General features: G+C 52.6%; 1 protein-coding gene across 12 annotated transcripts in view; it reads left to right on the plus strand.

The window, feature by feature from the left end:
* Positions 1–9,732: 9,732 nt before the first annotated feature.
* The window catches only part of ANK1 (ankyrin 1), a 622,216-nt gene continuing 609,245 nt past the window's right edge, over positions 9,733–22,703 (plus strand). For 6 of the 12 annotated variants that reach the window (XM_070598780.1, XM_070598770.1, XM_070598775.1 and 3 more), the window contains exon 1: positions 9,733–10,005. In XM_070598780.1, the coding sequence (XP_070454881.1) occupies positions 9,880–10,005 (126 nt within the window). In that variant the 5' untranslated portion in view covers positions 9,733–9,879. The remainder of the gene's footprint in view (positions 10,006–22,703) is intronic. The other 6 variants (XM_070598768.1, XM_070598771.1, XM_070598777.1 and 3 more) reach the window with 1 other exon arrangement.

Raw genomic sequence — 22,703 nt, forward strand, 5'->3', positions numbered from 1 at the left:
TGCCCATAGCTGGACACTGGACCTGCGTTCAGGGGAGAGCAGCCTGAAGAAGCACACGTGGGAGTCATTGGCAGACAGATGTACCTAACCCCACAAGGCAATGGGGCACCTAGAGTGTGGGAAGAGGGAGAGAGTGGTCCAGGGACCAGCCCAGGGGACGTCCGGTGAAGAAAGGCAGGGAGGCAAGGAGGAGCAGCCAGAAAGGTCGGAGGAAACCAGGCTGACACCTTGGAAGCCAAGGGAATTCTCTGCTTGCAGAGCAGAGTCATCAGCTGTGCAGAATGCCCTGGCAGGCTAAGTCAGTTGGGACAAAGAACTGACCCGAGAGTGATGGGTAAAGGCCTGGAAGAGTCAGGTTAGGGGAGAGGAAGGGAGAGGAACCAGAGGTGGCCAAGGCTAACACGAGGGCAAGGAATGTTGAAAAACTACAAAGAATTTAAAGTAGGGTGGGGGCCCTATTTTGAATCAGGAAATTTGACTAGGTCTCTCAAGGCCATAAAGGCCTTTATCTTCTTCCCTCTCCTGACCCCCCATCTCTCTTCACCCAGCAGACACTTACTGACACATATTTGGTGCCAAACCCTGTGCTAGGTGCTCTGGGCCTTGTAGGTGACTGAGCCGCGGGGCTGTCCCTCCGGGTTCCCGGACGCTGTCCTCCGCTCAGCTGAGCCACTTGACCCAGCTCGGCTCGTCCTCAGGCCTTCTTCTCAGCTCTTCTGCTGACTGTCTCCCTCATCCCACTGGGAACTGCCGTGCCCCCAGGGTCTTTGCCCTCTGGCTTCAGTCTCTCAGAACCTCAGGTGGGCTTGGAAGCCCCTGCAATCAGATGCAAAAGGTTTGTAGGGACACAGACGAACCACCACCGTCCAGTCCTGGTGGTGCCCTCACTGGGGGTGGTGCTGACAGCTCACTGCCCTGTGCTCTGTGCCACAATTCCTTGTGACTCGGGTTAAAAACCAAATTCAACTGAATGAATCTAAAGGTCTTGTTGGCTGTATTCAACAGGCCACGGCTCAGGCAGCACCCCATCCAGCAGACAGAAAGGAGCTCTAAGGAGCTGGACAAAATGCGAGACTTCCTCAGGCAGAAGGAGGCGAGGCGAGACAAGGAAGTTATTCTAGCAAAGGACCGACTGTTTCAGGCAAGATCACCTTCCGCGGGGGGGCGGCATGGGTTTTTCAGGAGGATGACTTCAGTAGTGCTACCAGGAAATTCCGGGCTGGCTCGTTAGGATGACGTCCCCGGGAGAGCCAGCGCTACAGTTAGCTTAGGCATTAAATCTCAGTTTGGTGATGTGGGCTGAGCACAAGTGACTCCACTTTGGGCCTGTTGTCTCTTTTTTTTAATTTGAGGATTGAAGGAGACGATGAACACAGCGCTCAGCGCTCAGCACCAGTGCCTGGTGCCCAGCAAGAGGTCAGTCATTGCTCTGTGGGCAAACGCGGCAGGTATGAGGGTGAACTTGAGCTGAACTGAGAGTGGCAGTAGGACAGAGGGAGGTGGGCAGGTACACTGCCGACTTTTGTGCTAGAGGTCCTAACAACAGCGTGCCTGGAGCCTGGTGGATTCTGACAATGAGGGGTCGGGACGGGCTCTTCAGGACCTGCACCTGCAGGGCTGGGTGGAACAGCATGGAGGGAGGGGCGGGCAGGGAAGGGAGGAGCAGGGCCGTCCAGGCAGAGGGAGCTGAGTTAGTGCGAACACGGAGCTGGGGGGCTGGGCGACAGTAAGCCCTCTGCTGATGCTGGAGCAAGGGGTGTGGGCGAGGAGACTGGAAGCCTGAGAGAGGCCAGGCCGTGGGAGGCCTTGGAAGTCACTCTGAGGGACCCTTTACTTCATTCAGCAGGTGACAGAAGAAGCCGCCGGAGGTTTTTAATAAAGGGGGGAAGTGAATGTTATGAGTTGAATTGTGTCCCCAGCAGGATGTTGCAGTCCTCATCCTGTGAATTACCTGTGACAGCGGCCCTGGGACTAGTGGGTAATGCATGAAGAAGGGTCTTTGCTGGTGATCAAGTTAAGATGAGGTCCTTAGGGTGGGCCCTATTCCAAGAGGACTCAGGCGTCCTTCTAAAAAGGGGAGGTTTGGACACAGAGACAGACACATACACAGGGAAGACAGAGTGAGGAGAAAGGGAGAAGGCCATCTCCAAGCCAAGGAATACCTGAGCTACGAGAAGCCAGGAGAGGCCTGGGACAGTCTTCCCTTACAGCCTCGGAGGGGACAGACGCGGCCACACCTTGATCTTGGACTTCTCGCCTCGAGAACACGAGACGATCAGTCTTTCTGCTCAAGCTTCTAGTGTGCCGCACTGATTCCAGCAGCCCTGGGGGACGCCACAGTGAGGCAGCCGAGGAGGTGAGCCTGGGGCGGCGTGGAGGCTGGGCTGGGGGTGGCGGGACTGGCAGGTGCGTCACTGCTGGGGAGGGATGCCCCGCCACTACCTCAGGAGCTACGGGAGGGGCATCAGAGTAGGGTGAGAGTGAGGAGCTCATTGGATGGAATGTGATTAGGAAAATATCTTCAATCCAATTAAAATATTAGCAAAACTCAAGAAGTGTTAGGAAAGAGGAATATTAAAATGGCCAATAAGCACATAAGAGGTGCACAACTTCTTTAGTCATCAGAAAATGCAGACTCAATCCGCTGTAGGCTAGCACTGCTCACTCAGTGGAAAGGCTAAACTCAAAACCAATGCTAATACCGAGTGCTGGTGAGGATGTGGAACAACCAGAATTTTCGTACCTTGCCAGTGGGAATGTAAACTGGTATAACAACTTTGGAAAAGTGTTTTGTAGTACCTAATAAAGAAAAATACATGTATGCTTTATGACCCAGCAATTTCTCTCCTGAGCATATACCCAACAAAAATGAGTCCTGTCTACCAAAAGAAGTGCATGTGAATGCTATGTCCATAGCAGCTTTATTCATAGCAGCCTCAAAGTGGAAACAGTCCATGCCTATCAACATGAGAATGGATAAATAAATTGTTGCATATTCATACCACGGAATACTACACAGTAATGGAAAAGAGCAAACTGCAGATATATGCAACAACATGGATAAATCTCTTAGACATAATGTTGAGTGAAGGAAGTCCTTTACAAAAGGGTACATATTGTATGATTCCATCTCTATGAAGTTTAAACCTAGGCAAAGGTAATCTAAGGTGATAGAGGTCAGAGGGAGCTTGACTTTGGGGAGGGGCACTCGTGGGGAGGAGGTAAGAGGGAGCAGCTGCGGTGCTGAAAACATTCCCCAGCTTGGTCTGGGTGGTGTTACCCAGGGTGTACATATTAAATTGTCATGTACACGGAGGGGCAGAGGGTAGGGGCCATTCTTGCATCCATCCATCCCTACTGAGTCAGAATCTGCATTTTAATAAGATCCTTAGATGATTTGAAGGCACACTCAAATTTGAGAACTAGTTTTGAAGAAAGACTTGGAATCTAGTGGGATTGGGGGGCGAGTAAAGGAGAGGACGAACGGAGCGTCATGGGACCCCAGATCTCCAGCTCTGGGGAATGGGCGAATGGCAGTGCCATCAACTGGGCACTGAGATGCCAGGAGGGGTGAGGATGATGGCAACTTCTCATGGTGCTGTCTGGAGGCCTCGGTTCACTGCTTGTCTCGGTCTTAGGAGAGAGGTCAACTCTGGAGTTACAGACTCAGTGTCACTGGCATGTGGGTGCTAGTTGAAGCAATGGCTGGGATCATGGAGAAACCGAGAAAGGGCCAGGACAGAACTTTCATTAATGAGCCCTAAAAAGGGCATTCAGGACACAGGAGGAGAACGAGGGGGGGGGGCGGTCTCTGAACCCAGGGAAGTATGCAACGAGGCCAAATGCGCCAGGGAGTTAAATTCAAGACAGGAATGTGACTATAGGTTCTCTGGTGTGGGGACAGGATCAGGCTGAGGAGCGAGCGGGTGAGGAAGCATCAAGCAAGCTTTCTGGCGGCTTGGCTGTGGAGGGAAGGGAGAGGTCACCACACAGTCTGGGAGTGGGGGGAGTCTACTGACCAAGTGAGAGGAGCTGGTGGAGAGGAATGCAATGGAGATCTGGCAAGGGAAGGGAGGACTGATGGCTGCATTTTCTGAGGAGGTGAGATCCAGAGTAAAGCAAAGGAAAAGCACTGACAAGAGGGTGGGTGTAGACAAGTGTGAATGGTGAGGACGGCGAGGGCGCTGAGGACATCCAAGCTGGCGGCCTCCATTTCCACTGTGAGGGAAGACAATGGCGTCTGTTGAGAATGGCAAAGGAGAGAGGAGGGGGCGGCGCTTGAGGTTTAGAAGGGCAGATAGGAGAGTGTTAGATGCGTCACCAATGGGCTCTGAGGGCCCAGCCAGCTTGAGTGAATAAATGAGTTTTATTCCAGCATTTCCCAAGAATCCCAAAGTAAAACATCTATTTTTCTGTTTTCTCTGAACTCCTTGGCTCTTTTATCTCTTCAAATGCCACCCTGGAAAATGCAATTATTAGAATGATATATTGCCTTTGTGTGTAAACCTTGGACAGGAAAGGAGGAATTCTTGAGCTCAATATTCCCCTTTGCTAAGAGCTCCTGACCTTCTTTGGGACCAGTGTTGGGGAGAAGTGAAGCTGTCCTCAAATATTTGAAGGGCTGTCAGAGGAGAAGGGTTTGAATAATTCCTGTGTCTCGCCAGAGGCAGAGCAAGGGCTGATGTGTACACACTCGGGAGGTGGGTTAGCTCCATGTGGAGCTGACACTGGGCCCCCTTGGGCAGGCTGCCAGGGAGAGATTTGGCCTGGGGATGCGAGAATGGGCAGAAGAATCCAATCCTCGCACTGGCTGGGAAATGAAAAGGCAATTCCTTTGGATTCTGAGATTCTCTGATTTTCCATTTGCCTTTCTGTTTCTCCCTCAGCATTCATGCCTCATGGATGATATTTCCCGGCTCAAACTTGAACTGAACACCTCGGGGTGTGGCACTGGGCTGGATGGCTGGGACCCACGAATGAGCGGGACAGCCTCTGTCCTCAGAGGGCCCAGGCCCCAGTAGTAACATGTCAGCTCCTTCCTTCCTAAAAGGCATTGAGGGCACAGCGACGGAACAGGAGAGCCTCAATCCAGGGGGTTAGCTCTAGCATTGTAGTAAAAGCAGACTCTAAAGGTTGACTCTTTGGTTCAAATCCTAGGTCCCATGACTTACTAACATTGATCTTGAACAAGTTATTCATTCTCTCTGTGCCTCAGTTTCCTCATCTGTAAAATGGTGATGATGATAATGGCACCTACCTCATGGAGTTGTTATTAGGGTTAAAGATGCTCAGAAGAATGTCTGGTACACTCAATATATTTTAGCTATTTATATTATTTAGTGCAGGAGGCAGCTTTTATCTCAGGAAGCTTTGTTAATTATTAATAATGCTTCTTTTAAGAACACAAATCAGTCTGGTTGTGTAAATGCATAATAACAGAATGGGGTTGGGGGAACCAGTTGGAAATCTTAGGGAAGAAAGCAAAAATATAAAAGTGGATTCCTTCCCTTTGCTTAATAGCTAAATAAAAAGGCCCTACTGAAATACAGAATTTACTGGAGTAATAATCATCCCTGGGAAGAAAGAAAGAAAGAGGAGGGCCTTCGAAGGCCTGTCTCCTGTGCTGGGATTTCAACTTGCTTCCCACGGCCACTTCCCACTTCCCACTTCCCTGCACAGCTGAGTGAGGGCTCTGGGGCTCCTAAGAAGAGGCTGAGGAGCGATCACAGACTGACACCCCCACCTGGTTGAGAGGTGTGGCTGTGGCAGTGGAGGAGGTGGCCCCTCGTGGCCACAGAGGGGCAGTCTCTTCAACCTCGATGCTGGGCAGAGTGCTGTGGGTTTTGTTTTACAACGTTAGAGGAATAGGCGGGCCCTTTGGTTGCCTGCCCGGGGATATATTGTATGTGTCTAACTCAAGTAGTTACTATCACTTCTGCGCTGTAGGGGAGCCCCCGAGTCATTGGCGAAACTGGTCATCTGCTGGCCTTTCGGTCAGACTGGAGTTACGCAGCTTGGGCTGGAATTCTGATTCTGCCCATGAGATGTGTGACCTCAGGGAAGTCAGGTCAACACACTCAGCTTCCTCAGGTGAAAACAGGGACGACAAGGCTTTTGTTATGAGAAATGAATGTTATGTAAATAAATAGCAGTGCCCAGGGCATAGCAGACTGTTGACAGATGGTGATTATTACTGTCTGTTGACATGGGGGTGTCTAGGACTATCTTCTGAACCCCATAGATGCCCAACGTCGTCCGTCCTCTGATTGGCAGGAAGGAAGCCCCTCCAGGCGTCGGCTAGAGGGGCTGTGGTCCACTCATCACCCCTGCCCGAGTCCAGAGCAGCCCGTTGGAGCAAAGGCCTCCAGACAGCACAATCCCTTTTTCTCTTTCTCAGCTTGCAATCTTCTTAAGATATAATAGGATCCAAGAGAACGACCTTATGAGTGAAGCTTGGGCATGGAGAGGACTTTCATTTTGTCCCCTATTGAGTTTCGGATTTTAGGAAATCCAGGGCCAGAACTGCCACCATTAGTAGTGATGTGGGGGGAACCAGGGCTGTACCTCCGTACCCACCAACTACCCTTCATTAATGACAATGTTTCCCCTTAGCTTCTCAGAGATTTTATTTTTTATCTTCAAAAGGCTCCTATAAGGATTTAGAGGTATAAGAGAAATCAGGATTCTGGGGCTGAAAGGGGCCTTGGACACCAACCTGTGCAACCTCTTCACGCTTGCCGCAAGACCAAAGTTCAGCAGAGCACTTGATGTTTTACTCAATCATTTCACCTTCACTCTCTCCCCTGCTCCTCTTGACAATCCTTTAAGGGAAGTCTTTTCAGTATCCTTTTTTATAGATAAGGAAATGGAGTAGTTTAGTGCAGCGTGATGGTTAAGCATATGCACTCCGGAGCCAGATTGCTAGGGTTCAAATTCTGCCTCCATTCTTGACCAGCTGTGTGACCTTGAATGAGTTACTTAACCTCCTTGTGCCCCATCCCCCTCTGTGGGACGGCGGCAATGCCTGGTGCGGTAGAGTGCTGAGTAAGTGTCAGCTGGTCTCATCATTATTCCTTAAGCCAGTAAATGGAGATTTGCTGATTTCTTCAACACATGCTTTTTGAGCCCTACCATGTGCCAGGCACCCTGCAAGGTACTGAAGACACAGCGGTGAGCAAAACCAGACACTGTCCCTTCGCTTATGGATCTTAAAGTCTAGTGGGGAAGGCAGGCATCAGACAAAACAATCCCACTGATGCAAAATTGCACTGATGGCAGGTGCTACGGAGGAGGCACAGATGGAGTCAGAATGACGGGTCATCAGTCTGGGGCTTGAGGAGGGCCTCCCTGAGGAAAGGAAGACCACCTTGTCTGATGAGTGAGCTGGAATTAGCCAGACTTGAGGTGTGGTGGCGGTGGTGGTCGGAAGAGCCCAATCCTTCAGGGCCTCGTAGGCCATATACAAATTTTTGATCTTCATCCTAGGATCAAAAAAAGGATGGTAGGCTGAGCAGTGACAACGATCAGATCTGTGTTTTGAAAAGATTAATGTGACTGCAGTGTGTGGTATGGATTGGCGGATGGCAAGTAGGGATGCAGGCATGCTGGGTAGGAGGCTGAGAGCACAGGTGCACAGGGCCTGCACTCAGGAGAGGTCTGTGCTGGAGATAACACATGTGCCTCAGCGGCAGCCTGAGTACAACTGGGGTCACCGGTGAGCTGGTCTGGGGAGAGCGTCTAGAGCTGGGCTGTCCCATACAATAACCACAGGTCACGTGCGGCTCTTAAGCAACTAAAATGTGCCTCGTCTGAATTCAGATGTGCTCTAAGTATAAGATACACACAGAAAATTTGAAGACTTCGTATAAAAGAATGTGAAATATCTCATTAATAAGTTTAAATCGGTTGCATGTTGAAATATTTTGGATATTCAATGAAATAAAATATATTATTTAAAATTAATTTTACCAGTTTCTTTTAACTTTTTGAATGTGGCTACTTGAAAATTTAAATTACATATGGGATTGGGACTTGTGGCTCCCATTATGTTCCACTTGGACACTGCTGATGAAGAGTGAGGAGAGGAGAGGGTCCAGGACCCAGCTCTGGGAGAGGACAACGTTCAAAGCAAGGTTTCAGCCAGCACCTTAATTATTGGCAGCATCTAGGTGGAGAGGATTGAGCGGGATAGGGGGTTGGAGGGAGACTGGGGGGGATGCAGAGGGAAGGTTCCAGTAAAGAGAAAGCATGGCGACTGGAGGAGGGGTGGGTGACTCAACCACTCCCCAAGTGTGTACTGTAAGCCGGGAGGGGGGGGTGCCCAGTGCAGAGCCCTTTGAGAGTCATGTCCCCGTGTCCTACTTTCTAGGCTCTGGGCTGTGGCTGGTTAAACGTCTGCATCAGGCCCTCAGCCTAGGAGGGCCACCGGAAGCGGACTATTTCACAGTGACTTTTCACCAATTCTTAAGTAGTGTTTTCCACAAATCCCTCTTTAGCCCTGTGTGGACGAAGAGCTTTCTTCCCACTGCACGGGGAAGGAGTGGGTTGGGAGCTGCAGCAGACTGAAGGGGCAGTGGTTCCCAAGCGGGGCCTCAGTTTCCCCGCCTGTCACGCGAGGGGGTGTTAGATGAGTTTAATGCCCCTTCTCCTCTCGCAGCCTGGGTGTGTGGCTGCGTGACCCCACCGGCCGGGGGTGTGGCTCTTTACAGCTGAACACCGGCCCAGGCGCTGCCGGGCGCGGGGGTATGAGTGTCGGGAACGGGGGGTGGGCGGTCCCCGAGGCAGAGGCCTGGTTCCTCTCCCGTCAAGAGAGAGCAGAAAGGAAGACTGCTCACTTCATCTTGGACACATTTTCTATCTATAATTGGTAAATATGCAAATGAAAGGTCCACATGGTCCGAAAGGGGCAAATCAAGCTCGAAGCGAGCGGCGGGGGGAACAGGCTCTTTCCCGGGGAGCCCTGCACCGCGCGCCCCTCGGCGGCGCCCCCGGCCGGACCGCCGCGGAGCCTGGTGTGGGCGGGGCCCGGGCCCAGCCGCCGCCCGGGGGCGCCCCAGGCCCGGCCCCCGCCCCGGCCGCGCCGCCGGCCTCCGAGCCCCGCGATGCCGGCGCTTCCGCCGCCGCTTGCAGGCGCGCTGGTCCGCGGGGTCGCCCGCGCGCGGGGCCCGCCGCCCGCCGCCGCCCCCCCTCGCCCCCCCGCGCGGCGAGGCCGCCCGCAGCGGGGTCCTCGGCGGCGCCCCGCCAACGCCGGGCGGCCCGGCGGCTTTGTTCCTCGACCCGACGGCGCGGGGGCCCGTGCGTCCGGCGGCGGCGGCGGCGGCGGCGGCACTGCAGTGGCGGCAGCCCGGCCGGCCCTCCCGCCCGCAGCCGGCGCTCGCAATGCAGCAGCGCGGGCGCCGAGCGCGCCCAGCCTCGTCGGGCCGGCCGGGCCCCCCGGCCGCGAGCGGCCCCCGCGCCCCCCTGCGTTAACTGCTGGAGTCCGCCTCCTCCCGGGCCGCTCGCCGCTCGCCGCAGTACGAGCCGCCTCCCCGCCCCCGCCCCCTGCGCCGCCGCCGCCGCCGCCGCAGGAGAGGGAGGGAGGCTCGGAGGGAGGGAGGCGGCGGGCCGAGCCCAGAGCCCGTCCCGGGCGCCGGCGAGCGAGCTCCGGCCGCGGCGGGAGGCGCCTTCCGGGGACCGCGGGGCAGCCTCGGCGCGCTTCGCCCTCCGCGCGTCTCGCAGCCGCCTCCCCCGCCGACCCGGCCGCATCCCTCCCGCGGCGGGGAAAGAAGCTCCCCTCCGCCGAGCAGAGACTCCTTCTCTTCCTCCTCGGGAGGGTGTCGCCACCTGGATTGCCAAGTGTGAGGGGTCCGGGAGGCGGGGACCGGAGCACCGTGACCCGCCATGGCTCAAGCGGCCAAACAGCTGAAGAAAATCAAAGACATCGAGGCGCAGGCCCTCCAAGAGCAGAAGGAGAAGGAGGAATCCAACAGGAAGCGAAGGAATCGCTCCCGTGACCGAAAGAAGAAGGTAAGAGGGGGGCGGCGGCGACAGCCCGGCGGCAGAGGCGCCTGGAGGTGGCTGCTGGGGGAAGGGGCCTGGCAGACCCGGGAGCGAGGTCGGGGCGAGGGGGCCCGGGCGCCGGCGGAGTTGGTGCCGCCCGAGAGTGGAGGGCGCGGGGCGGGAGAAGAGGGAAGAGGCTTCGGTGCGGCCGGGAAGAGGACAGGGCAGGAGGCTGGAAGGGCGGAGCGGGCGGCCAGGAGGCTGAGGGCGCGCGGCAGCTGGCCGGCCGGCCGCCGGCGGAGACCTTTCAGCACCTTGGACAGATGCCGGCAGGCCCGCTCCGCTCCGGAGGAACTTTTCGGGCCTCGCGGCGGGCGGCCGGGTGCTGGGCTGCTCCGCGCCGGCTCGGCTCGCCGCCTCTCCTGGCTTTCCAAGGAAGCCGGTTTGGGAGAGGCGGCTCGGGCTCCGGAGGCTGCTCGGCGCGGCGCCTCCCCCGGTGACCCGCTCTCCGGCGCGGAGAGCATCGTTTTCAGGTCTGAAGGAGCGGGGCTCCTGCCCTTCCCTACCTTTCTCAAGCCCAGCTGTCCTAACCCCGCCGGGTCCAGCAGCAGAGGGGCATGCCCCCAGGGCGTTTGGCAGTATCGTATGTTCGGGTCACTCAAGATGAGCGACTGATGGCGGGAGGAGAAGTTCCTTTGGAAGCCAGACAGAGGTGCTGTCCAGCCTGGCCCAGGGACCTGGTCAGAGAACGGGACTGCCTTTTTGGAGGCGTGTGGAGACAAGATATCCCTCCACAAGGACCCAGACCCCAGAGGGCAACTATTTGTGTGTTCAACACTTCCCTTCTGGGTCTGGGGTCTTCCTCCCTCTGATTCAAAGCACCTTTAGAAACACCTTTGGTGAGAAACACCTTTTAGTCTGAAACACTTTTGATTGTGAGGGGAGGGGGTGGTTCACTGGGCCCAGGGGTCCAGCCCAGAGCTGTTTTAGAGCCCGTGGAGGAGGCCAGCAGGACAGGGATGCAATTCTGGGAACTGGAGACGGGGCTGACCTCCAGCTCAGCAGAGCCATTTTAACCTGAAGAAGTTGATGTGAGGCATGGCCTGCAAGTGTCCTCACCAGGGAATGGGCCCCTGGGGTTCCGGAGCAGAGGCACTGGTCTTGGTTGAGAGGAAACATTTTTTTCCCTGAAATTTTCTCTCTCTGAGAAAGAAGTTTGGAACCTGCAGTTGACAGCAGAGTGTGGGGAACAGGCTGCCTGTGGGTCACAGTGCACTTGCTAGCTGGTCAGCTGGACCCACATCCAGCCTTTACATAGAGATGAGACATGGGCCAGAGATGTTCTCCGAGAGTAACCGCAGTAACCCACGCGCTCCGGGCTTCCCTGTACCTCTTCAAAAGACAGCCCCTCCTCCCTCGAGGGATTGCCATCTTGTGTGTAAATAATAGTTTCCCAAAGCACCACTCCTTTAGCAGGACAGAAAAAGAGGCCTTCCCCAAGCCGATGGTGAATCAGAGTTTGGGTTGGTGCCACTTAGAGAGAGAATCTCATCAAGTCTTCTGCTGGGGTCTGAAATACCGGAGCCCATCCTGTGAGTCATGGGGGGACGTCTGGTTACAGCTGACGGTGCTCACCCACTTTCTTGGCATGAATGTAAGCTTCTTGTTCGGAAGGGGTACTCTCTATTTCCATTCCTGCCGATTGCTTTAGGAGCCAAGCCGATCCTCTCCAAACTGCTCACTCACTGTTTTTATTCCTGCTTCTTGCTCTTGAGCTTCTTCCTTGATGCTCCTGATGCTGTAAATAATTTTTTTGAGCAATAGTCAAAACAAAACTCTCCCTTCTACTCTTCTTTGACTTCTTTCCACTCTAAGTCCCTTTAATACAGCTCTGAATCCCGATGGTATGTAACACACATACATACAAGTGGCAATTTCAATATTCTTTTTACTTCTTTGGGCTTAATCCTTCCATTCTTAGTAAACGTTATTTCCATTTTGAGGGCTAGATGATGATATATTCCCCTCCTCCCGACTTGTGTTATTTCGTTTTACTAGCTGGTCACAGCATACTGCGTCAGTAAGCATTGGAAAATCTTCCATACAGATTTTCATTATTTTATGCGGTGTCCTGGGTACTGTGATTGATACAACAATAATAGGGAAATCTTAATTCAAAGTGATAGCAATGACGTAAATTCTTAGAGCTGATTCTTTGGGTGAGAGGGGATGTGGTCCGGGGTGAGGCATGGGGTGCTGCCTTTGTGTTGCATAATGACTGTGAGTTCTCACAGCCATTGGCATGCTCTTGAGAGCCATCGCAGAGAGGAGAGTTAAAATCTGTAGCAAAATACAAAATCGTGAGAAGGTGGAAGGCCCTCGAGAAGGAGGGAGACAGAGCGAGGCAGGAGGGAATGTCTGGAGAAGGCAGAGGGTGCCCAGCGGGGCTGGGGAAGCAGATGACCTGCGGCTAAATGGAAAGTTCATGTGAGGTGAAGTCTAACTAAGACCGATTTTTCACAAATGAAGCCATTTTTCAAGGCAAAGTATATTAAAATCAAGCAACTGAGGACTTCACAGTTGGTGACCACGAACCACTGGGATGCTGTGGGACCATCCTTACATTAGCATGGAGAAGGAGCTTCATACATGCAAATATTTTATTCCAGTGAATCAGTAACTCGTGTGAATGTGCAGCCGAGCCAAGGGCGCTCTGAATTTACGAAAAGGAAAGGTGTTTGTCCCATGGGTACCCTACTCAGCGGGGACTGGCTGAGCAGAGCCGCATCCCTCCCCATTTGTAGAAATGATCGCGGTTGTAACTTCAGCGGCGGCTGCAGTTTTACAGTTGATGGTGCTGTGTGGGAAGGCGCTTGCTAAGAGGGGCTGTGCAGCGCAGGGTGGAGGCTGGTGTTGTGACGCACTGACTGACACAGATAGAAACCACCCCGACGCCGGGAATTGAGCTAAAACTCTAGAGCTCCAAGAATGCCTGCAGTCTTCTGGGGCTTCATTCAGTTTTCTGTTTGTGTAGTCCTCGTCAGATGCTTGCTGTTGGAGCTGCAGCTTTAAAAAAATAAAATCCGCTATTTATGACATTCACTGATAAGTCCCCCTGCGTCTGAAGGTTGGGAGGGAAATAAATAAACGGCACAGCATGTGTAAAGCAGGCATTTGCATTAAGAGCCACGGCTTTCCAGGGCTGAGGAAGCCTTGGCCATAAGAATACGTGTGCTGTTGATGTTTACGCAGAGGTGGAGGTTAGGAGAGGAGGACAGGGAGGCTGGAGGGAAAGTGAGGCCGAGGGTGGAGGAGGAGGGAGACAGGCAGACGGAAAGAAAGGAAGAGAGGCTGAGGGGTGAGGGAGATGAGGGGCTGGCGTTTCAGCCCGACTTTAAGGGGTCACACGAAGCCCCTGCCCTGCAGTCCCTGCAAGGACCCTTCCAGGGACAGCGTCCACTGAGCTCCCTCCTTGTCCCTCGTTCTGTCCCCCAACTGCATCCTCTGATGCTGGGGAAGGAAAAGATCCTGTCTTGTTCATAGCTGTGGACCCACCACTCAGCTCAGTGCCTGACACCATGGGCAGGCAGCGAATGTGTGTGGAAGGGGTGGTTGAATGCGTGGATTCGCGTGTTTGTCTCTGCTTGCCTAGATATTGTCTTGGTCATGGGCAGGTGTTCAGGTGAGCAATACACTCGTTGACTGACTGTCTTTTGGGGGCATCTGAAGAACAGCTGATATTTCTCTCTTTTTTAATTATTTGCAAAGCAATAGAGATTTGGAGGCAGGCAGTGGAACCGCCTAATGTTTTGGTGCAGTGAATTCTACCACTGAGCATGCAGTCGCTTCCTTGCAGGGTCTCTGCTGCTCTAAATGTCAAGTGGTTTTAGCCATTTGGAACACCAACGGTATTTGCACAGGGTCCCAAGGAGCCAAGCAGAGGAGGGTGCAGAAAGAAAAAAAGCAGCAAGCCTAGGAGTGGAAAGTGGCCTTCGCCTCTTTGCTGTGCAGGCAGCATCATCACTCCTTCTGGTCTATGCAGCAACCTCCAAAGAGCCCTCAGCCTCAGCACAGCGGGACGAGGCCCTGCTCCTGGACTACAGAGATGGACTTGGTTGATCCAGTGATTGGAATCACAGAGGACATCTGGGGGCACCTGCACGAGACTGGCATGCTCGTGGCCCAGGCTCATCACCAGGAGGGTGATGGGGGGGTGTATGTGGGGAGGGATGAGCAAGAGTGGGGTGAAGGGAGGGGAGTTAAGCATTCGTAAAGGGCTGCAAATTTAAACTTCTGCTGTTATCTGCAGATGAGTATAATCTCAATCTGAGAGATAACGGACATGATCGAAAGAGAATGATGTTCATCACACATCTTTAAACCTGGGTCCTGTTGCCCAACCAAGTTACTGGCATGTGTTCCATATGAACTGATGTTTGTATATAAAGTTCCTATTTGGCTTTTGACTAGCATAATTATGTTGAATTGCATGTTAATTATTAAATGTGTTAATTTATTAGTTGCGAGCCTTTAAAATATACCACAACTTTGGGAAGCCTGCTTTGGCGTCACTTCTTTTTTTGGTACCTTGGGAGCCTTAAAAAATGGAAGTGGACCTGCCCCTCGCAAGCTCTGGGAGGTGCCGGCAGTGGCTGAAGATGTGGGAACTTCCCCAGCCTACTCCAGGTTTGTCTGCCAACCCAGCGCCCCCCTCCCTGCTGCAGAGGCAGTGGTGGTGGGGGCTGCTCCCTGGTGCCACCATCACCCCCTACCATCGGCTAGACCAGGAGAGCAGGGGCCTGTGGGCAGAGAAGATCTTATACCCTCAACTGTGTCCAGCACTGTACGATTCGCACATCACTTGCTCCTCACCACCGCTGTTCGGTGTAGATGAGGCAGCAGCAGAAATTCAGAGCCCCAAGCGAGCGCTTTCCCTGTAAAGGAGCCCACGAGCCGGCTCCTGGGACCTGTCCCTTCTCTTGCTCACTATTCTTCTTATCTACCCTCAATATGGCAGTGCTTTTTTTTCTTAACCTCAGTCTAAGGCCTTTTCCTCCTCTCTTCCGATAAAAATGAGCAAGCATTAGTGAATGGATGCTGTGTGCCAGACCGGTTTCATGTGTGTTAGGCCATTCCCCTGCTTGGCCTCTGTGATGCCTTTGCACAGGCTGGTCCGTCATCCATTTCTTCCTCCCTCAATGTCAAAGCCCACCACTGTCTTCTTCAAGAACCCTTTCCTGGGTGTCCCCTCCTCCCCCAGCTGCATCACTGTGTCTTTGGCCTCTGTGCTATGTCAGCCTTTGTGCTGGGTGTGTGTGTGTGTGTGTTTGTGTGTTTCTGTGTGTGACACGCGTACTTGTTTTATCCCTTCCACTAAATTGTAAGCTCCTTGAAGCCAAAGCCTGAGTCTTTGTCCATGACCCCTCAGTGAATATTTATGGCTTTCATTGAGTCGGCAGCTACATTTAACTGGTTCAGATTTTCTCTTGGTCTTTCTATTTCATTTTGGAAGAGTTGGCTCTATAGGATTGGAACAAGTAAATAATTTTTTTCCCATGAATTATTCTGACTAACGCAAAGTCTGTTGTCATCAACGTTTGGTTTTCGAAAAAGGCAAATAAGCTTTGCTTGGCTCCTTGTGTTCTCAAAAAGCAGCCCAAAAGTCCACCCCTTATAGAGCACTGGGCTAGGAGTCAGATGCCTGGATTCCAGCATCAGCTCTTGCGTGTGTTGGCCACCTGTGTATGAATAAACCTCTGAATTTCTCTGAGCCTCAGTTTGCTCATCTGTAAAATAGGGATGAGAATCAAATGAGGGTGTGCTTTGTAAATTTTAAGACGCCCATATATTTAAGAGGTTATAGTTACTAACATAATGCTTGTTAATTAAGTTATTCTTTCTAATTAATCAGATGCCAAAGCTCATACCTAGCCTTCCCATGGTGGCGTGAAATCTTGGTGTTTGCCTAGAAAGGCCAGCACATTATTATTTCAGTGCTGGTAAATGAAAAAAGGATACTTTAAATCATATCTTCATTTCGTTTTCAGGAAAGGAATGAATTTCCTATTTTGACAAGCTTTATTATCACACACTCAGTTATCTACGTGGGTCCAGTCTGTCACTTTGAGATGGGCTTTATTAAAATCCTGCATGGCCATTGTAACTGTATATCAAAAGGGGGACATAAAAATGGTTCCTAAACTTTCTGAGAATACATCGCTGTTGTGGCCGTGGCTGATAAATCCGGTGTGTGGAACACGCCATGTTCTGGGCAGACCAGGCTCCTCTGGGAGACCGTGCATCTCAGGAGTGCGAGTGCCACACATCCCCCCAGAAGGAGGACTTGGATTGTGGACGCTCACAGCTAAAGCAAGGAAGACATAATTTTTTTAAAAATTAGGAAAAAAATGGAAGCCAGGCAATTTTTTTAAAAAACTTTTTGGCATTTGTTTTCAATGAGACTGGATGCTTTCCCTCAAAGAACATTTCTGCATGTTTTTGCTAAGGTGATGATACAGTATCAGTTAATACATTTTTATCCATGTCAGCCGTCATGGACTATGATAGCTACTGAACAACCTTCTTTGTTTGTCGAGGGAGGGGTCTGTGTTTATTAGGAGCCCGCATGCCCTGCAGGCTTTGTCGCTGTGGAGCCACCAACGGTGTCGTGACTGCAGAGCACATCCTGGGCTCCAAGGCTTATCCACAGACCTCTGCACTAGGCGGCCTCCTTAGGAATTTCTTGCACCCTCAGGATATTCAGGGCTGTGCGAGGCGCTGAGAGGAGCATCAGAACCTAAGGAATTTTTCCTGCCTTCTCGTGAAGGACTTGCAAATTAGTGGGAAAGCTGCCAGAGGAGGAAGTAACCCGTGGCAGAGACTGGAGGCAGGTGATCTGGGCTCAGGAAGAAGTGCTGGCCTGCGATTCCAGCTGGACCTGGGTGTCCCAGGCTCCTCTGAACGTCTCGGGAGCAGCCCGCTTGAGGGTGAGGACCCTGTCTGGGCACCTGGGTCGAGACAAGAGGCCAGATGAAGGAGTGGCCGGAGCCTGAGTCCCGGGGAGGACCTCTGTTTCCAGCTCGTCTGCCTCACAAAATGGTTATTTTCCTCTTTCCTTTCTGTTTTGGGCATTTCTCTACCTCCCACATAGTCAGCATCTTCTTGACATAGTTGTTTAATAGTGTGCGCACGTTACACATGTAGGACAGAGTGACGCCATTTCTGCCATCGTCATCCACTCTTTCCTCCTATCTGGGACTTTGCTTGTTACGTACGGTAAGGATTCCTGGGCCTCTGAGGTCCTGGGCCTCTACAGGAAGCGCTCGCCAGGAGCTGGACTTGGTGGTAGGTGTGACGGGGACGGGTGAGAATAGGAGATGAGCACGGCCCAGCTCTTGCCCGAGTTCTCATATCCATCCCTTGGATCTGCATGGTTTTATTTCTTGCCCCTAAGAAGTCAAGTGGGCTGAGTAATGCCCAAAGGAAGAGTGCAGTCAGGGAGAAAACAGGTGTAGGAGGTTTGAAGGCCAGAGTATCATTGAAGTAGAATTGGGAGAGGTGGGTGGGGGGAGAAAGAGGAAGCATTACAGGAAAAGGAAAGGAGATGCTTTCTATGGACTGGCCAGAGCCGTGACTCCTAAACTCAATTCTGAGATTAAAGGGACAGCCCCGTATACTCCAGGTGAGACCCACAGGAAAAGAGGGAGGGAGAAATGGCCCAGTGGCCCCTCAGCTTAGCCAGTATCAGGCTCGCCTTGGGAGAGAGGGCTCGTTACATGCAGGCCTGGTCAGCCTCCCACCTGTGGAATCTGATGCTGGGTGTGGGTGGGGCCAGGCACCTGCAGGTCCAGCAAGCTGCTGTCAGGTGAAGCTGGCATAGAGCAAGTGGTTCTAGCCCCTGTTCCAGCAGACTGACAGGAACAGTTGATGGAATGTGGCAAGACCAAGGGAGAATCAAATCAGGAGATGAAGGAAGGAGGTGGGAGAGTGGAGGATTTGTATTTACTTATTCTTTATTTTGTATCCAATTTCCCAAAGGAGGTGGGGAAGCAGAGTTGACTTTAGCCCTGTGGCCAGTCCAATGGGAGAAGTAAGCCTGGGCAGGGTGCTGGCCTGGGCCTGAGGAGGGGAGGGGGAGAGGGGAGAGGCTGGGTGTTCATGGACTGTTAGGGGTCAGCCCAGAGGACAGTGGGGCAGGACATCACCTGACGCAACAGCATGTGTGGAGGCTGAGCAGGCAGCGTCCGGAGGAGGAAGTGGTTTGGGAACCGCGGGCCCAGTAACAGGGGCAAAGAGGGCAGAGTGAGAGACGGCAGGATGAGCTGGAGAGGGAGCTGAGACAGGGGCCCAGCTGGGTCCAAGGGCAGAGGAAGCCCTGAGGGGCTCCAGGCAGAAGTCTGAAGGCTACTATGCCCACAGTGCAGAAACGGGCTGGGGTTGGGCGACTCTGTGGTAAGTGGAGCATCTAGAATGCTGAGGGGTGATCCAGCTGAGGAGTGGGCTATCTTGAGCTGGGGCAGCTAGTAGGGATGGAGAGCATGTGACAACTGGAGACATTTGGGTGGTAGAGAAAGTTGGTCTTTGTGAGTAAGAAAGTGGGTGTGAGTAAGTAATCAGGGACGATGCTGCAGGTTCCGCTCTGACATATGTGGAGGATTTGTATTTAGTGGTGCCTTTCGTTGAGCCAGGAAAGAGGAAGGGAAACAGGTTAGGAAGAAAATTACGAGTCCCTTTTTGGGAAGATAGTGTTTTGTTAGGTAGCTTCCTGGGACTCTCAGTTGGTAGAGGGAGAGAGCTAATAGAAAACATTCTGGAATATCGGGGAACCTGTCAGGCTTGCGGTGGAAAGAAGAGGCAGGCAGTTCAAGGCCGAGCTCCCCAGCAAGCCCTGGAGTGCAGCTCTTCTGACTGATTGCTTTAAATAGGGCGCACGCGCGCGAGGAGCCGACAGGGCCTTGTGGCAACTCCGGAATCTGCCTGGTGGATGCTCCCGCCTGCACGGAAAGCAGGACCCTGGGGCTGGAGGTGGGCTGAGGGAGGCAGGACTAACTACTCTTCAACAATGACTTTGACGCCATCGCCCATATTGTGAAATGCTACGCATTCGCTAAAAATGATGCTTAAAAGAATGTGTTTTTAAGAATATGCTTCTAATAAAAAAATAGGCATATGCTTAAGGTATAATGTAATTAAAAAATGTAATGTAATTAAAAGAAAAGAAAGGACAGAAGGTGCCTGCTTGTCAAAGAGAGTAGCCAGGCCTTCTCTGCCTGTTTGTCTTCTGGAGATGGAAGCTGGAGTGTATAGATGATGTCACACCCCCCATAAAGAATTCCAAGGTGACGTGGAGCAGAGCCAAGTAGGTAACAGAATGTACTGGCTCCAAGTGGAGCTGGAGTGTGGTCCCGAAAAATCTGGGCAGTTGGGTCTTGGCATGTGCAGCCATCCATTGTAAACCAACCTGAAAATGTGTGTGTGTTGGGTCGAATACTCCACTCTGCAGCCAGAATGATCTTCCAGAAATGCAAATCAGATCTGGACACTCCCTCCTGTGAATCCTTCAGTGGCTTCCTAATTGCCCTTAGAATGAGGTTGAGGCTCGTTGCTCTGGCTTCCCAGCGCCCCCCACTTGGCTGCCTTTGCCATCCCCCCTCTTCCTTTCCTACGAGCTACACTCAGCTGCACTCTCTTCTAGGATTTTGGATGTGTATGCTTTCTCTGCCTGTAGATCTTCCTGTCTGCTAAAGCTTTCGCCTCAAACACCAAGGCCAACTCCTCCACCAGGGTTCAGGTTAGACCTTGCCTCCCAAGTCCTAGAGGAGGTTAGGCTACCCTGCCCCGTGTTACTCCAGTATGCTCATGGGCAGGTGGCCGGAAAACCCAGAGGACTTTAGTGAGTGTCAGGAGGTCATCTTTGATTGTGATGTCGAGGCAGCGCTGAAGAGATGCGTGCTTTGGGCTTAGACGGAGTCAGATGGTCCTGGGCTGGTTTCCTGGCTCAGATGTTTACCAGCTGGGTGACTTTGGGCAAGTTGCTTAATTACCCTCCCTGAGTCTCAGTTTTGCCATTTATAAGGTAGAATATCTCCCACACACCACACAGGGATGTTGGAAGGACTGAATGAGTTAAATACGCAAAGCATCTCGGATGTGGTAAGCACTCAAGAAATGCCTGGTCCAATGCACAAATAAATGCCTGCAATAAATGCCTGGTTCCCACACATGCCCATCTCCCACCGGAACAATCAATGAAGTCTGGGACATGAGCTCTAACAGGCTGTGCATGTGGGGGTGGGGTGGCAGAGAGAAATGAATGTCTGCGCCCAGAGCGCTGAATGGATCAATAAGTGAAGATTTCAAAGAATGAGACCACTGGAGTTTTCCTCTCCCACCCCAAATAAGCCTTGAAAGATGAAAGTCTGGTCCCACTTAGCTGAATTCTCACCTTGTATATAATTCGAATAGAGTAAACTCCTTTCCAGAGATGGCCGTCAAGTTTACATCCCAAGGCTGGTTGTACTCATCTAGTATTGCTGCCAGTTTCTTAAATGAATTAGGAAAGGCTGTGGCGAAATGCGAACCTGACTCAAAACTCCCATTAAAGTGAAAAGTTGGAAACAGCCCAAGTCAGAAAAGCTTCAAATTCTGAAACATCCGGAGAGTTGCACTGGATTACGGGGACGTTAGGTTCTCCTTTGGCGTGGCGATTGGACAAAGCCACGTGAATGCCATTTGGAAGAGCTGCTTTGGTTCAGCCTCTCTGGACACGAGAATGCCGCCCTGCTGGTCTGAGGTTACGTGGTGCTCCTGGGCGGGCCCTTGCTCAGCTCATCCTGCCTTGGGATGCCTTGGGCAGGGCCAGGTGAGTGATGGGTCCAGTCCACGAGTCTTCTCTGCTTTAGGATGGCTGCAGCACACGTGGAAGGGACCCAGTGCCTGTCCACTGATGCTGAGCAATGTCTCGGGAGCCATGATGCAGCTGCAGAGTCCTGGAGCAGCTGTGTTTCGCTATCTGCTTTAGATAGAACAAACAGTTTGTCTTTCTTTTAACACTGTCTTCTTGCTTGTCGCCTTTGGACCTCATTCTTGAACAGATCTGCATTGGAAGGACTTCTGGACTACAAGCCATGTGGTTGAATCCACATGTCAATATTGCCCCACACATGATAGGGCTTAAAAGAGGCAGATGGGAAAAACATTCTCTATGATTCTGTACCCTGGTGAAAGCTACGCCATCATTAGGTTCTTCAGGAAGAACTTTTAAGGATCTCCTGTGGACTCAGCTTTTCCACCCCTGCTTGCATCTCCGCTGTCTTGCCCAAGCACCATTCCTGCACTAACCCCACTGGTTGTGCCCTTCCAGTCCAGTCTTCACCCAGCAGGAAGACTCATGTTTTTTCAAGCACAGTCTGATAGTTGTCATTTCCTTTAAGACCTTTCATACTTCCAATTGCCTTTAGGATGAAGTCAAACTCTTCCCTGAGGCTTCTGAGGCCATTCATGACCTCCTACCACTAGGATCTTACCTCTCAGCACCCCTGCCCTGCCCTGATGCCCCTAGAGTTTGTGGTGCTCTCCTGCCCCTCAGTTGAATCCCTATTCATCCGTTAAGGCCCAGCTTCACCTCCTCCAAGAAGCTCTCCTGAGTCCGAGTCCAAGATGCTATAGAAGGGGTGCCCACCCTGAATGGAGGTTGGCGAGCTGGCGTCCAGGATCCCTTCCCACTCAGCCACTGTAGGTGGGCCCAGGGAGTTTCGCAGGCCTATTAAAGCTAATGAGACTTTCAGCTAAGTCCTAGGACCGCGCAGGATTGTGGACCCCGTGAGGAAGTGAAACTAACCTATTACCGTGCCTTTCTCAGTTAGGGGAGGCTGTGTGTGATCTGGGCTGTAGAGCCTCTCCTTCCTCCACGCCACCCTCGGATTAGTGGGCCTTAGCTACGCGTGGGTGTGGGCAAAAAGAACAGGCCACGGGGTCAAGAGACCTGGGGCTGAGTTCTAGTTCTCTCCACTCTCTTGTGTAGCTTTGGATGCTTCTCTGAGCCTCAGTTTCCCTGCCTCTAAAATAAGAGGATTGGTTTAGAGGGCTTCTGAGAATTTTCTGGGGGTACCTGTAATTCTGCAGGGTGTGAATTTATAAGGCCACAGGCAAAATCGTTCCCAGAGCTGGCTAGTTCACCCTGGCCTGAGGTGTCCTGGAAGGGAGACCCAGATGAGGGGGCCGCCCTGTGTTGTAGTCCAGGCTGCAGGGCATAGGGATGTTAGCAGAAGTGTGAGAGACCACCCAGCTCTGGGTTCTGGCTCAGCTCGTTGATACTCACGCCATCCAGTGTATTATTTCTACAAGGCAGGTGCTGCTGTGGGCAGTTGGAGGAGAGGAGGGCCTGCCTATATAGTGCGGGGGCCACGTGCTCAAGGGTGAAGGATCTGGTCCTTGGGGGTGAGTGTTTGGAGAGCCTGTGTGAGCGGGCACCCCTGAGACTCTGTAAACCTCCTGCTGAAGCCTAAGGTGCCTCCTTCTCCGGTGGTAACCAAGTAGCCTGTGAGGGGTGGAGGGCCTGCCGCAGGCAGACAGACAACCTGCCGCAGGCGGACCAGGGTGGCGGGAGGCAGAGCGCCTTCTATTTTCAGGGCACGGTGAGTGGGTCTGTTGCACACCGAGTTGCTTTCAATGTCAGGAGCACAGTAAGCATCCTCCCCTGGAGCTTGGAGGAGCCCGGGAGGCCC

This window comes from Equus przewalskii, chromosome 28, assembly GCF_037783145.1.
Source record: "Equus przewalskii isolate Varuska chromosome 28, EquPr2, whole genome shotgun sequence".
Classification (NCBI taxonomy): domain Eukaryota; kingdom Metazoa; phylum Chordata; class Mammalia; order Perissodactyla; family Equidae; genus Equus; species Equus przewalskii.